The sequence below is a fragment of the Electrophorus electricus genome, chromosome 7 (assembly GCF_013358815.1).
Source record: "Electrophorus electricus isolate fEleEle1 chromosome 7, fEleEle1.pri, whole genome shotgun sequence".
Lineage (NCBI taxonomy): Eukaryota > Metazoa > Chordata > Actinopteri > Gymnotiformes > Gymnotidae > Electrophorus > Electrophorus electricus.
Genome location: NC_049541.1, coordinates 22,406,233 through 22,421,756, shown reverse-complemented (window position 1 = coordinate 22,421,756; position 15,524 = coordinate 22,406,233). Strand labels below are relative to the sequence as shown.

The following is a 15,524-nucleotide window of genomic DNA, read 5'->3' as shown; positions in this document are numbered from 1 at the left end:
AAAGCCTAACCCTAGACACAGTGTGGACACGCCCATCCCTAACTTTTCCTCCACACCTTCCGCCTCTCAGTCAGGGGAAGGTGCCCTAAGCAGCCCTGCCTGGTGTGATGTGATAAAGAACTCAGACAACAGTAGTGCAAGATGAAGCCCCCCAGTGACCAGTGCTGTCAGACCAGTGAGAGAGAACTTGGTAGAGCTGACATCTGCAGACACCTGGGGGCACTGGGGGTGCAATGAGTGGCAGGGTTTCAGTTGGGTCGAAGTCATGTGTGCCCATACATGAATAAAGTATAGACAGATATTCTCCAAGGCATGTTGATATATTGTGAGTAAACCGCACATAGTTTCAGATTGGACACAAGCTGTTGTTGCTCCATTTTATAACCACTATACCAAGTCTCACTGAGGAAAGTCTCTGGTCCTCAAGCAATATGAATAAACATGCACCTACACAGATACAAAAAGAAAAAAAAAAAACACACACACAAAAAAAACTACACCCCACATACAAACCCATCTCTCCCACAGCCTGACACAACACAGATATTTTGTGGTGCTTGTTTGTCTGGAGAGAATGCCTCAAAACAGCCCAGTACGGAAAACGTACCTCTTCGTGTCATCGTCTTGGCCCCGGGAGTGCTGTATCCTGGCCCACTGCTCCAGCCGCTGCACGGAGTTTGTTCTGCCCAGGCTCTTGTCTGGCTCCATGTGCTGTGGCTGGAGTGAGGGCCTATGTGACAGGGTGCTGGTCACATCCACTGGGCTTCTCTCTCCAGAGCCATTCACCTGTGCCACCTGTTGCTGGCCTTCCTTCGGGAGCTGGCGTGCAGTGGAGATCGCCGTGGCGATGGCAGCTGCCTGAGCAGGCTGCAGTTTGATGCTGTTGATTTTGGTGAGGGGTTGCTCCACGGTGCCTTCCTTCTGGAAGCCGTAGCGGTCTCCTTCTCTCTGCAGACCAGGCTTCTCTGCTTTCCTCGGCAGGGCTGCCTTGGGCCGCTCCTTTGGCATGGTTTGTGATCCCTCTCTGTGAAGGTACTGCTCACTGTCTTTCTGCAAAACATATTTCTCGCTGTCCTTCTGAAGTGTGCACTTCTCCCCATCTTTGTTTATAGTGTATCTCTGTCTGTCCTTCTGCAAAAGATATTTCTCTCCATCTTTCTGCAGTCCAAACCTTTCCCCGTCCTTCTGTAAAACATACTTCTCTGCATCTTTCTGCAGCATGTGTCTATCTCCATCTTTCTGAAGAACACACTTTTCACCATCTTTTTGGAGAAGGTGCTTTTCAGAGTCTTTCTGCAGCATTTTTCTGTGAGTGCTGGACTGTTTCTCCACCTGCTTCTGTTTCCTGTCCTCCTGGCGAAGGCTCTCCCGGTTCCTCTCATTGTTCTGGATCTCGGGTCGGGTCAGTACCCGGTGATTCAACATGTTGTTCATCTCCTGCGGGCTGCGTAGGTCTGCCTTCACCTTCTCCAGTCTGACACAGAATGGAAATAAAAATAGTTATAGAGAAGGAAGAAGTCGTCCTAGTACAGTAAGACAAAATGATGATGATGGATTTGCAAAAAAAAATAAGAACACATAAAATCCTGATATACTTCTTTTCCATATTTTGCTAGCCATACCTCCCCGTCATTGCTCTGGGGCTTTTAATCTTACTTATGAAAAAGGTCAGTCAGTGCTTTCCTATTTGTGTCTTAATTTAGAAGGGCATAATTTTTTGGTTGACATTTTTTTTTTTTTAAGATTTTAAGTTTTAAGTCATTATTAATTATTAAGCCATTATTTGTAAACTTGCATGAAGATGCTTCTAAGACTCCTAAGTGTTGCCGCTGTTTAGAGACCTACTAGATTGGACTTGCAAGTTAAATTAGAAGGAGTGTTATCTAGTTTTACGGTCTATTAGTAATGCTAGATTAGAATGTATTTTGGCTTATTTCCAGACATTTTTAACTGTGGGTTTAACATTTTATCAGTGGGTTTCACAGTGTATCACCATGGGAACAGCCCTGGGTCTAACAGTGCATCACCACAGGGACAGCCTTGGGAGTAAAAGGGGTTCCACCTTGGGGACAGCCTTGGGTTTAACAGTGTATCACCATGCAAACAGCCTTGGGTTTAACAGTGTATCACCACGGGGACAGCCTTGGGTTTAACAGTGTATCACCATGTGGGCAGCCTTGGGTTTAACAGTGTATCACCATGCGGACAGCCTTGGGTTTAACAGTGTATCACCATGCGGACAGCCTTGGGTTTAACAGTGTATCACCATGCGGACAGCCTTGGGTTTAACAGTGTATCACCACGGGGACAGCCTTGGGAGTAACAGTGTATCACCATGGTGACAGACTTGGATTTAACAGTGCATTATCACGGCGACAGTCTTGGGTTTATTCCATCTACTTCTTCTTTCAGTCTCTCATGTTGTTCCCCTGCTTCTTGCATTCCTGTTTTGGATGTTTCATTATTTAAAGTTTACATATCTATTATAATTTCTGTTTGCTGTTATTAGCTATTATCACTATATTTGGTTAGTTTGATTGCTTTCCCAGCCAATGGGCTGCTTCATTTCTGGACCTTGCATCTTGACTGATATCACACACCCTTCTTCAACTCAACAGCTGATCAGTGCACTAGAAGCCAATTCAAGAACAACTGAAGATGGTGTTAAACTGTGGTAAATACCAAGGAGATGCACTGTTCTCACTGTTGTTCTGCACAGGCCTGGATCTCCTCAGCCAAATCATCAGTATGAGTGGATAGAGGTACAGATACAGGAACAGAACTACCATCAGCCTCCTGTACATGGATGACATCAAACTGTCCTCCAGGAGGGAAGGGGACTTTGACTCAGTGATCCACCTGTCCAGGATCTCCAGCAAGGACACTGGAATGTCACTTGGGCTAAAGAAGTGTGGTTGGATGGTAATACAAAGAAAGCAATCAGGACATTGGGAACTGAACTAACAGACTGCTGCAAACTAAGAGTTCAGCTGCAAACACCTGTGGCTCTTCAAATCACACAAGACTGGTGGGAGAACTAGAAAGAATATGAGAGATTAAAACCAAGGTTGCCCCAGTAATAACAGAAGCACTTGGCCAAAGACCTTTATGTGGGAAGAGTGGCAGCAACAGACACCAAGATCAAACCAAGTTTCATGAGAGCAAAAAACACAAAACCCTCTACAATGATGAACACACACACACACAGAGTGAAGAACTGTGAGAAACATTTAGGAGGCTCTTAAGGATACAGAACAAGTTCTTGCCAGTACCTCTTAGCAGACAGTTTCAGAAAGAGAGAGAGTTGTGTACTTTTACTAAATTCCAAAATAGTCATGGGTTAAAGTCACAGCATCTGATTTCTCAGCACCTGTTCACCACTGACTTATGAAATGTGTCAACAATAGCATCCAAAAAGCAGCACTTAAAATGCCTGCCAATAGATAAAAACAGTGAAAACACTGCAACGCACTATATAGCCGAAACTGGGTGAACGGGTTGGATCACTGCTCTACCTTCTGATTGGCTCCGTGTGCACCAGTGCTGCGTCTGTCATCACCTTCATCCAGGACTCCATTTCTTTGGCTGTGTCAGTGCAAAAGTAGTACGTCCGCATGTTTGGGTGAGCGGCCTGGGAAGGGGAGGAGTCAAGAAAGATGGTGCAGCCTGGAAAAACAGAACAGCAAGGCAACGAAAGAGTAAATCTCACTTCATAACACGCCTGCACCGAGATGACGTCTGTGAATGTGAGTGCACATCCTGTCTGTGACAGTCATTCACAGATGGGAGGAGGCTGCAGGGCTTAATTATAGAGATGACTAAAGGCCCACTAGCACATGCACCCTCACACATGTGAACACCGCCATGACAGACAAGGCTCTTCCATCAACGCCACTACAAACTGCTCATTCATTAACACGCCTCTTTACAAATCTGCACAGGGTTATGTAAATCTGTCAGATTATTTTCACCAACCCATCTGATTATTAGTCACAAATTCCCCCTCTGTATGAGATAATTGAGACCAGAATGACCATGATAATGTAATAATGTGTCTTTCGATAACTCACCTTTTTAGACAATCTCCTACCAGTAATCAGGGAGTGGTACTGCAGCCTCAGGTAAACAATCCCAGACGTGTGAGAGTGATGAAGAGAGACGAGGCAAAACCAACAAGTCAAATCCAAACATTTCATTTACAACCCGATAAACAGAAAATGAGAAACCAGATTACACTGATGCAGAAGATTGTTTTGTTACAATGAGTCACCACAAGAATGCAACAACAGCAAGCTACACTGAGAATGCAGTCCAACAAGTCAATAACATGTTTTAAAGGGGGGTTTGTTCTTTTTCTTACTCTGGAGTCTAGTACAGTTGTAAGTGAGCACCAGTCTTAGTTGGATGTCATGAAAGCCCAATGGCAACTTTAACAACGCCAAGCAAATCTCTACTTAATTACCGCACTTAAACTCACATAAACTATCATACATCTCTTATTTAAATTGCTTTTAACTCTCATTATTTCACCCAAGCCTTTCAACGTCTTAACATGTCACATCGGTTTACAGAGAAACATCTGGTTTATCATAGCGTTAGTGGTTCATTTTCAGTGGATTGAGAAGATATGAAGGGTAGACTTATAGACCTTGAAGGCATATTTCTTGCTTATGTGGTCATCCACAGACAACATGGAGATATGGAAGCTCGGTAACAGGATGCTTCCCAGGATACCTTCCTCCTTCTCATCTGAGGAGACAACACATGGACATCATTACAGTTTTCTTCAAAAGGAGGAAATTCTTTGAATACTCAGCAAAGTTGGGTTTGGACTCTTAGTTTATCTTACCAGTTTTGAGCACTGTGGCATTCGAAGGCATGATGGTCTACATGGTAATGTGGTCTGTATGGTAATGTGGTATACATGGTGGTGTGTTTTGTATGGTAGTGAGGTCTACATGGTGGTGTAGACTGTATGGCAGTGAGGTCTACATGGTGGTGTGGTCTGTATGGTAATGAGGTCTTTGAAATCTTAAGGCAGACTGCTGTCCATTTGATGAACAAGTACTATCAATCTTTCATAGCAGTTTCCAGACATTATGCTAATATCATTATTTTACTGCAGTACCGAGTATGTCATAGAGTAGATCATCCCAAAGAGATGTAACATAAACAACATTGTTTGCAACACTAATAAATATGCTTTAACTATTTTTAAGACATTACATTCTGCAGTACAACAGTATTAGGCATAGGACCTAAAACATATCATTGTGGGTGGAAAAAATCTCATCAGACAGCATAAAACTCTCATCCCCAAGGCTAGGCTCATACTCCATATGACTTCTGTTCAGTGCTCAAGAGCACAAACGGATGAGTCAGTGTGCAGCAGCATTCAGAGACAAAGACCGCCTCAATGAGTCAACCAGCAGCCTCGGTCTCTCTGCCACAGAAGAGCCAGCCGGTGGCTGTGTGGTATCAGCTATGTGGAACTGCACTACTTATGCAGATGTAAAAGGATGTTCTTAGAAGAACACAACAGGCTGAGAAGTTTAGATAATATCTGCTCATTTGCTAGCGGTATAACCTGGTGGAAGTTAGGTCTAACCTCCACCAGGTTCATAGGACGAACCTCCACCAGGTTCAGAGAGCTAACCTCCATCAGGTTCATAGGACGAACCTCCACCAGGTTCAGCGGTCTAACCTCCACCAGGTTCATAGGACAAACCTCCACCAGGTTCATAGGACAAACCTCCACCAGGTTCATAGGACAAACCTCCACCAGGTTCAGAGGTCTAACCTCCACCAGGTTCAGAGGTCTAACCTCCACCAGGTTCATAGGACAAAACTCCACCAGGTTCAGAGGTCTAAACTCCACCAGGTTCAGAGGTCTAAACTCCACCAGGTTCAGAAGTCTAACCTCCAACAGGTTCAGAGGTCTAACCTCCACCAGGTTCATAGGACGAACCTCCACCAGGTTCAGAGGTCTAACCTGCACCAGGTTCATAGGACGAACCTCCACCAGATTCAGAAGTCTAACCTCCACAATTTTCAGAGGTCTAACTTCCACCAGGTTCATAGGACGAACCTCCACCAGATTCAGAAGTCTAACCTCCACAATTTTCAGAGGTCTAACTTCCACCAGGTTCTGAGGATGAACCTCCACCAGGTTCAGAGGTCTAACCTCCACCAGGTTTAGGGAACTGAATCCATGAGCTTGGTGGTGCACCTTGTGCTACCTGCTCTACCAAGTGAACTCCACAGGCCTTAGTACTTTCACCAATGGACAGAAAATGTAAATTTAATTTATTCAGAAGCCATAATCAATCAGTTAATGAAACTGACTTACACATCAATTAATATTCTACATATTTGTCAAAGACTTCAAAATATATGCATATGCATTTTCTCACATGATCGTCCGGATTATATATCATGACCAATGCCATGTTTGTGTTTGTTTATTAGTTTAGCTCCAAGTTTGCAATTGCTGAATGCTGGCCTGTGAAGGTGGACAAACAGACACAAAGCTCACCTCTGTAGTAGAAGAGGCACATGTCAGATAGCACAAACCACCTCTTCTTCCACATCTTCATCCCTGTACTGTCCTGCAAGATTACACAATATTCATGCTATCAATCATCAGGCTTAACCAACTGCAGCACAGTGTGAGAAGGCAATCCCTGACCACTCCTTCGGTACCTGTAGATACACTTAATGAAGAGGCTTATCAGACTTTGGCAAATTGCTCTTCTTTCTTTTCCTGAAGGAAGGTGATGAGAAAACAAAAATGTCCTTTCCCTCAATAAAAAGGTCTGACTTTTTACCAAGTCTGACTTTCTCTAGACAGCATCACCAAAACAAGTCCCTCCCTGCATTAGTCATAATCTCCTCTTTCTGTATCAAAGAGGTCTTCAGCTTTGGAGGACACACTTTGAGAAGCGTGAACTAAAGTGGTTATGTTAATTTTGATTTTGAGTTATACACACGCACTTGATATGGAATCAGCTATGAGTGAACGTAAATAAGTCATCAAAGTATATTCAGTATATGCCTGCCACAACTAGGAAGGCATGTTTAAAGAGTTTCCACATATAAAAGGAACTCTCTATTATTTCAGGTCATGTTACATCTGACATAAAGCTATCAGCCAGTACATTCAACAAAGAATTATGATTCAGGGATCACAGTGAAAGACAAACAGACAGCTGAGACCTGTCAGTTCCAAGGAACCTCTTTTGAAGTACAGCTCTCAGGAGAGTTCACTGTTGTGCACTTGTCTGTCAGAGGGTTCAACATCCCGTCTGCTCTTTATTTTATTCATGACATTTCGTGCTGTCAAAGAGAAATTGTGTGTATATGCTGTTAAGGCATTAGATTCAGAGAAGTGTATGGTGTATGTGTGCAGTCAAGAAATATAAACAGCAAAGAATCTGTCTGTAGATGTAAGAGTTAAGGTTTTGGTTAGGTATGAGGCTGAGAAGATTCAAGACCACTACTCCTGAGGAATAGTTCAATGGTCTAAATATCTGTCAGTCAGGACAGAGGAGGTGAGATGCAGATAAAGGCCTGTTTGTACCTGTTTGTAAAGCCAGTTGCTCTTAACCACTGGAGCGTTTGGGTTTCGCTTTATGGAGTTGGACCTCTTGCCAAAATTGTGGACTTTTTTTGAAGACCTTGAGGGCTAAAATTGCAGAGGAGGGAAGACACCAGCTAAGAAATTATAGAACTGTTCAGTCATGTATGTGTATTTTAACACATTACCAAAGAAATGACAGAACTGCTGCGTCATGTACGTGCATTTAAATACACTAACAAAGAAATGAGATAACTGCTTAATCATGTATCTGCATTTAAATACATAGGAGAACTGTTGAGTCATGTATGTACATTTCAATAAAAACATTTTATGTAGTTCTCTAAATATGTCTGAACAAGAGTGAAGTATTATGTATGGGTACTTGCTAAAGGACAATTTCATTGTCAGAGTTTATTTTGAAAAAGTTATGCTGGTCCTGGAATAGAGCTTAGCTACAGAGTTGTATTACTCAGCAGTAGAGTTGTATTACTCTTAGCTGTAGAGTTGTATTACTCTGGAGAGTTGTATTACTCTGGTAGAGTTGTATTACTATGTAGAATTGTATTACTTTGGTAGAGTTATATTACTCAGCTGTAGAGTTGTATTACTCAGCTGAGAGTTGTATTACTCTGGAGAGCTGTATTACTTAGCTGTAGAGTTGTATTACTCAGTTGTAGAGTTGTATTACTATAGAGAGTTGTATTACTCAGCTGTAGAGCTGTGTTACTCAGTTGTAGAGTTGTATTACTATAGAGAGTTGTATTACTCAGGAGAGTTGTATTACTCAGCTGTAGAGTTGTATTACTATAGAGAGTTGTATTACTCAGCTGTAGAGTTGTATTACTCAGTTGTAGAGTTGTATTACTATAGAGAGTCGTATTACTCAGCTGTAGAATTGTATTACTCAGCTGTAGAGTTGTATTAGTCTGGAGAGTTGTATTATTATGTAGAGTTGTATTACTCAGGAGAGTTGTATTACTCAGCTGTAGAGTTGTATTACTATAGAGAGTTGTATTTCTCTGCAGAGTTGTATTACTCAGCTGTAGAGTTGTATTACTCTGGAGAGTTGTATTACTATGTAGAGTTGTATTTCTCAGCTGCAGAGTTGTATTACTATAGAGAGTTGTATTACTCTGTAGAGTTGCATTACTCAGCTGTAGACTTTCTCAAGACCAGTCCTGAGACCACATATCATCTCCTCTTGGTCTTTTCTCCCACTTGGGTGAACTTTGACTTAAACACTGTAGACTCATTATTTTTGTCAAGTTCAGCTGATGCCATAATGCCGGAAATAACTTTGCACGAATATTGCAAATATTATAAATATTGCAAATATTGCAAATCTTATAAAACCCTAACATGTAAATTCTGTGATGATGGCTATAACCATCTTCACATTAAACTTCCCCAATAAGAACGGCAACATACTTTAGTTATAAAATCAGCAACCCTGACTGATCTTTTACTGTTACCAGTTGTGTGACTTGTTTAATAAGCAGGAATGATAACAGAAGAAATAAGGTTTCATTCGATCAACAAATAATACAATTAATCTGTCAATGTCAGATTATGTTTCATCAATTGTTATCATTGTTACCAAATTATTAGTGTAACAAGCTGTTCTGTATAAAATCTAACCTATAGAAAATATAAACCTGAAATGTATTATTGTTTATTATTATTATTATTATTATTGTTGTTGTTGTTATTATTATTATTATTATTATTATTATATTTTTCTGGTCTTGTGCTTCTATCTAACGGCTGTAGTAGTCTGAGTCTGGACTCTAATTCCTAAAATACAATGGTAACTATGGAGGGAATTTAACTAGTAGTTCACTGAGCTAACGATGGCGCTAACAGGCTGTCCAAATATCAGTCCTTGTCAAGTGTTGAGGCAATCTCAAACAAATTATACACAGCTAACAATACAGGCTAAATTACAGGGCTCTCAGATCCAGTTCTGACAGTAACTACACTGCCAGAGCTAATGGAGACTAATCTACGTCAGAGCTAATAGAGGCTAATTTACGTCAGAGCTAATAGAGGCTAATCTACGCAGAACTAATAGAGGCTAATTTACGTCAGAGCTAATAGAGGCTAATTAACGTCAGAGCTAATAGAGGCTAATTACGCAGAACTAATAGAGGCTAATTTACATCAGAGCTAATAGAGGCTAATTTACGTCAGAGCTAATAGAGGCTAATCTACGCAGAACTAATGGAGGCTAATCTACGCAGAACTAATAGAGGCTAATTTACATCAGAGCTAATAGAGCCTAATCTATGTCAGAGCTAATGGAGGCTAATCTACACCAGAGCTAATGGAGGCTAATTTACACCAGAGCTAATCGAGGCTAATCTACACCAGAGCTAATAGAGGCTAATCTACATCAGAGCTAATAGAGGCTAATCTACATCAGAGCTAATGGAGGCTAATCTATGTCAGAGCTAATGGAGGCTAATCTACAATAATGGAGGCTAATTAACACCAGAGCTAATGGAGGCTAATCTCCTGCCAGTCAAACAAACTCCACATATTGTAGGTCCAACAGGAAAACAAAAGATGCGCAACATTAAAATAAACTGTATCACAGTTATGCAGAACCTCAGCCATTTGACATGCTTTTGCTTCATTAAAACAAACGCTAAAACAAAACCCTAACCCTCACTCTGGCTGTTGGGCTGCAGGGCTGGCCCGTATAGTCGGAGCCTCCCGTGTAGTTGGACGCCTCACTCATCGTGCTCGTAGGCCGTTCCTTCTTCTCATCGGCCGGTGCTTTGGACGTTGGTCTGGAAGTGGAAAGAACGGTGAGAATGGATGAAAACAAGGAAAGGAAAAATATGGAGCTCCTAAATGAAGCTGAAGTGTGCACAATTCAGTCAGCTCAGCAGAGTTAAGTAGACAGCAGGTGAAAGAGAGAAGCTGTGCTCATCGCCGTGCCAACGCAGCCCAAGCCCTGGGTCTGAGGACCACCTGTGTTATTTCTATTACCTCTGCAGGGAGTGAGACCGAGGGGAGGGACAGTGAGAGAGAGAGAGAGAGAGAGAGAGAATAGAAGACAGCACACATGTGTTATAGGAATAATTCCTTCCACATTTTGTTGCTTCATGGCAACCCTTAACAGATCATCAGGTCTGGAAGTGCAGTAGAAACAGCAGAATAGTAGGAAAAGAGTGGAACAGGAACCCTGGAGCCCAGAGAGAGGTCTGTGGTCTGACAGAGTCGACGATGCCGTTTTTTATCAGTTGCTGGTGTATTTGACAATGCCTCACCTACTAGTCCAGTACTAGTCCATCTACTAGTACTGACTTGGAAGAGCCTTTGGAAATATTTTCACATATAATCGAGTATAGCCTGGAAATGTACTTCATAACTTGAGAGGGAAAAAATACTTTCATAGTCACAGGCGATTAAACTGCCTCATATTCAGGTCAGGCCGTAGTCAAGAGGACTGTGAAACCAGAACCAAAGCTCTAATATCTTAGGAAATAAACAATGAATAAATAAATCAATAAATAAAGGTCTGATTTCCCAAAGCTTCATGAAAGTCTTGCATTTCTCCACAGGGAGAAGAGGAAGCAGGCTGTGTTGCTCCTGGGTTGCCCAGAGACACGGCTAATGAAGGAGAGAGGCAGGCTTTGTCTCCCAGGACTGGCCTACATTCTGAAGTGGCAGCAGCGCTGTGACTTGTGCTGAGAGCTGAGCTATGTAGAACACAGGACATGACGAGGGGGTGACACACCTGATGTCTGGCTTTTGGGTCATCTCACAGAAGAAAAAGAACCGAGTGAGCATAGATAATGTGTGTGTGTGTGTGTGTGAAAGAGACAGGTGAAATATTAGTAAATGCTCTTACATTCAGACCATGTTTTGATCATAATTCCAGATGTTCTTTATGAGCGTTTTCATTAAAAATCATATTTCAGAAAGTTATACAGCTTGAGAGAAACGGGTTATGTTGAACCTGAGGTGAATGTAGTTAAAGTTCATTAAAGTTTAAATCTTACTGTCAATGTACTGTACTCACAGTTACTATCATCTACAGTATTTTGTTAAATAAAGGTTGTGCTTTAAAAAGGTGGTGTATTAAAAACCAAAAAAGTGAGAATTTAAATTGTTTATGCACGTATAAATAGGCACCTACTAAATTCACAGGGAAAATGGTTAATTTAAAGTTTATCAAAAATGAGATTTCCTGGATTTATCTTCTAGAAGATAATGCTAACTTCATTTATTAAATCCCAATTTACATTGCTAGCTTTGTTAGTAACTTAACCTTGCCAGGCTAGCCTGCCAAGATACACTAGCATAGGGTCCATATCCGATGTTAATAAAAAATAAAAAAAAATTCTGCATTTCACGGAAAGTTATTTCATTGAAAATTCTGAATTCACGGTAGCCAATGTGACCCAATTTTTACAGCCTTGAATTTGGTAGGTCAAATTCCTGCGCACAGAAGACCACTCCAAAGGTCAGCTCTATCCAAACTTTTACAGAGCTTCAAAACTGTCATATCAAAACATCTTTCTTGTTGATGAAGACAGTATATTTGATTTATAGCTGAGACCCAATGGAAGACTCTGCACCAAACTGCCCATGTGCTGCCACTTGTGAAATGGAAGAGAGGTTTCATAGTAAATATGGGAAAAAAAGAGTGGACAGAACCTGCAGCTTCTCCAGGTCCCGCTGCAGAGGAGGAGTTTAGGCAGCCCAGTGCACATATGCGGGTTAGTACACGAGTAGAATTAAGGAGACGCAATAGAAAAGCAAAGGAGTTGAATGGATCCTCTATTTATCTACAAAACTGCGTAAGAATTTGGGTAAAAATTCCTCCACAGAGCATTACCTGCTGGAAACAGCACGGACAAGTGTCCCACAGTTCAGGCTAGAGGCCGAGGAGAAAGAAAAAAATAGAAATAAATAAACACGGTTGCTAAACAAATCAATGTGAAATTAACCAAAATGTCAGACATTCATGGAAAATTGAAATTTAACCCGGGGGGGGGGGGGGGGGGGGGGAGAGAGAGAGAAGGCAAAGATGCAAAAAACAAAAACACACAATACATTACATACATACATTTGTGTATTTGTGTAAATGAGAAAAAAAAGAAAATCCCTTATGCCCCATTTCCAGTGCGTACACTACACGGAAGACCCCTAATTCTAGTGTGAACACTACAAGGAAGATCCCTAATTCCCTATTTCCAGTGCGTACACTACAAGGAAGACCCCTAATTCTAGTGTGAACACTACAAGGAAGATCCCTAATTCCCTATTTCCAGTGCGTACACTATAAGGAAGACCCCTAATTCTAGTGTGAACACTACAAGGAAGATCCCTAATTCTAGTGTGAACACTACAAGGAAGATCCCTAATTCCCTATTTCCAGTGCAAACACTACAAGGAAGATTCCTAATTCCAGTGAAAACACTACAAGAAAGTTCCCTAATTCCAATGCGAACACTACAAAGAGTATCCCTAATTCCCTAATTCCAGTGCAAACACTACAAGGAAGATCCCTAATTCCCATGCAAACACTACAGGGAAGATCTGACGTATAATAGTTTTGTAGAGGTTTGCTGTCTCCCAGTCAAGCTTTTCCTATTTCTTCACTGCAGGAGGCAGGCTTGGTATAGCACTGCTGAGGTTTACTGCCCCCTGCCCATCTGTGTGCTAATGTGATCACCACGATAAACCAGAGGCACGGCAGTTCTGCCCACCCTTAAACAGCAAATGTCAGGAGCACTGGAGCCCCAGCAGGGTGAGCATGGCACGCCTGTGGTCACAGATGCCAGCATGGTGTCCTTCTGCAGGGGCACCTGAGGTCTGTCAAGCTCCGCAGAGCCAAGAATGGCCTGGACTGATTTAGTACTTTCAGAGAGGCACATCACCTGTGTTTCAGACCCATATATCTACAGAGTCCTACAACTTCAGAAAATATGAGGAGGTAAAAAACACAAGTGCAATAACAGTAATTTAACAAGCAGCTGCAGTGAAGGTAAAAATAAATAAATGGGTCACTACTGCCGCAGTGTGTCAGCCGTGCCTGATCCAAACGGTGAGAGTGTCAGACGTGCCTGATCCAAGCGGTGAGAGTGTCAGACGTGCCTGATCCAAACGGTGAGAGTGTCAGAAGTGCCTGATCCAGAAGGTGAGTGTGAGAGTGACAGCCGTGCCTGATCCAAACGGTGAGAGTGTCAGACGTGCCTGATCCAGAAGGTGAGTGTGAGAGTGACAGCCGTGCCTGATCCAAACGGTGAGAGTGTCAGACGTGCCTGATCCAGAAGGTGAGTGTGAGAGTGACAGACGTGCCTGATCCAAACGGTGAGAGTGTCAGACGTGCCTGATCCAAGCGGTGAGAGTGTCAGACGTGCCTGATCCAGAAGGTGAGTGTGAGAGTGACAGACGTGCCTGATCCAAACGGTGAGAGTGTCAGACGTGCCTGATCCAGAAGGTGAGTGTGAGAGTGACAGACGTGCCTGATCCAAGCGGTGAGAGTGTCAGACGTGCCTGATCCAGAAGGTGAGTGTGAGAGTGACAGACGTGCCTGATCCAAACGGTGAGAGTGTCAGACGTGCCTGATCCAGAAGGTGAGTGTGAGAGTGACAGCCGTGCCTGATCCAAACGGTGAGAGTGTCAGACGTGCCTGATCCAGAAGGTGAGTGTGAGAGTGACAGACGTGCCTGATCCAAACGGTGAGAGTGTCAGACGTGCATGATCCAGAAGGTGAGTGTGAGAGTGACAGACGTGCCTGATCCAAACGGTGAGAGTGTCAGACGTGCCTGATCCAAGCGGTGAGAGTGTCAGACGTGCCTGATCCAGAAGGTGAGTGTGAGAGTGACAGACGTGCCTGATCCAAACGGTGAGAGTGTCAGACGTGCCTGATCCAGAAGGTGAGTGTGAGAGTGACAGACGTGCCTGATCCAAGCGGTGAGAGTGTCAGACGTGCCTGATCCAGAAGGTGAGTGTGAGAGTGACAGACGTGCCTGATCCAAACGGTGAGAGTGTCAGACGTGCCTGATCCAGAAGGTGAGTGTGAGAGTGACAGCCGTGCCTGATCCAAACGGTGAGAGTGTCAGACGTGCCTGATCCAGAAGGTGAGTGTGAGAGTGACAGACGTGCCTGATCCAAACGGTGAGAGTGTCAGACGTGCATGATCCAGAAGGTGAGTGTGAGAGTGACAGCCGTGCCTGATCCAAACGGTGAGAGTGTCATACGTGCCTGATCCAGAAGGTGAGTGTGAGAGTGACAGACGTGTCCACTTGGTGAGAGTGGCAGTGGTGAGGGCATGGTGAGTCAGGCAGGGTGATTTTCCTCCAGTGAGTTTTTAATAGATTAGAAAGGTCTAATTCATATTAAGGGCACTGGGTGGGGACAGAGGGATGGTGAGAGATAGAAGGAGTGTGAGACTCTGGAGCTTGAGATCAAAGAACAAGATTTCACTTCATCATTTCTACATATCAGCCTCCTCCATCAGAAAAGCAGAGAGAAATAGAGGGAACCAGCCAGTAGGGGTAAGACAGCCAGTCAACAGTGAGGGTAAGACAGCCAGTCAACAGTGAGAGTAAGACAGCCACGCCACTCAACAGCCTCACTGATCCTAAACAGTATCTACATATGGCGTTTGGTATTTGAAAGTTTAGTAAGGTTTTAAGACTATCAAAACATGATAGAAAATTTCAGATCCATCAACATCACGATGCGTCAGTATCTCAGAATACTTCATTGTCAACTTGAGACAGAAAAAAATCAATGACTTCAAACTAAAGTTACTGTTACTCAATAGATTAAAATGTAATTCAGAAACTGACAGATGCATATGCAGCAAACGCAGAAGACATTCAGCGCTTAACAAGACGGAAACTAACTGAACCCAGATAAGAATAACTGACCAGCTAAAACTAGCTGGAACTAACTAAACCCAGTTAATGTCACCTACACC

The 15,524-nt window shown here is 42.9% G+C and overlaps 1 protein-coding gene across 9 annotated transcripts in view; it reads right to left on the bottom strand.

The window, feature by feature from the left end:
• The window catches only part of plekha5 (pleckstrin homology domain containing, family A member 5), a 107,963-nt gene that overhangs the window by 27,718 nt on the left and 64,721 nt on the right, over positions 1-15,524 (bottom strand). For 6 of the 9 annotated variants that reach the window (XM_035528276.1, XM_035528279.1, XM_035528280.1 and 3 more), the window contains exons 5-11: positions 12,429-12,467; positions 10,251-10,371; positions 7,580-7,684; positions 6,536-6,608; positions 4,649-4,749; positions 3,516-3,631; positions 608-1,474 (exon numbers count right to left, since the gene is read on the bottom strand). In XM_035528276.1, coding sequence (XP_035384169.1) covers positions 608-1,474; positions 3,516-3,631; positions 4,649-4,749; positions 6,536-6,608; positions 7,580-7,684; positions 10,251-10,371; positions 12,429-12,467 — 1,422 coding nt within the window. The remainder of the gene's footprint in view (positions 1-607; positions 1,475-3,515; positions 3,632-4,648; positions 4,750-6,535; positions 6,609-7,579; positions 7,685-10,250; positions 10,372-12,428; positions 12,468-15,524) is intronic. The other 3 variants (XM_035528278.1, XM_035528283.1, XM_027025618.2) reach the window with 1 other exon arrangement.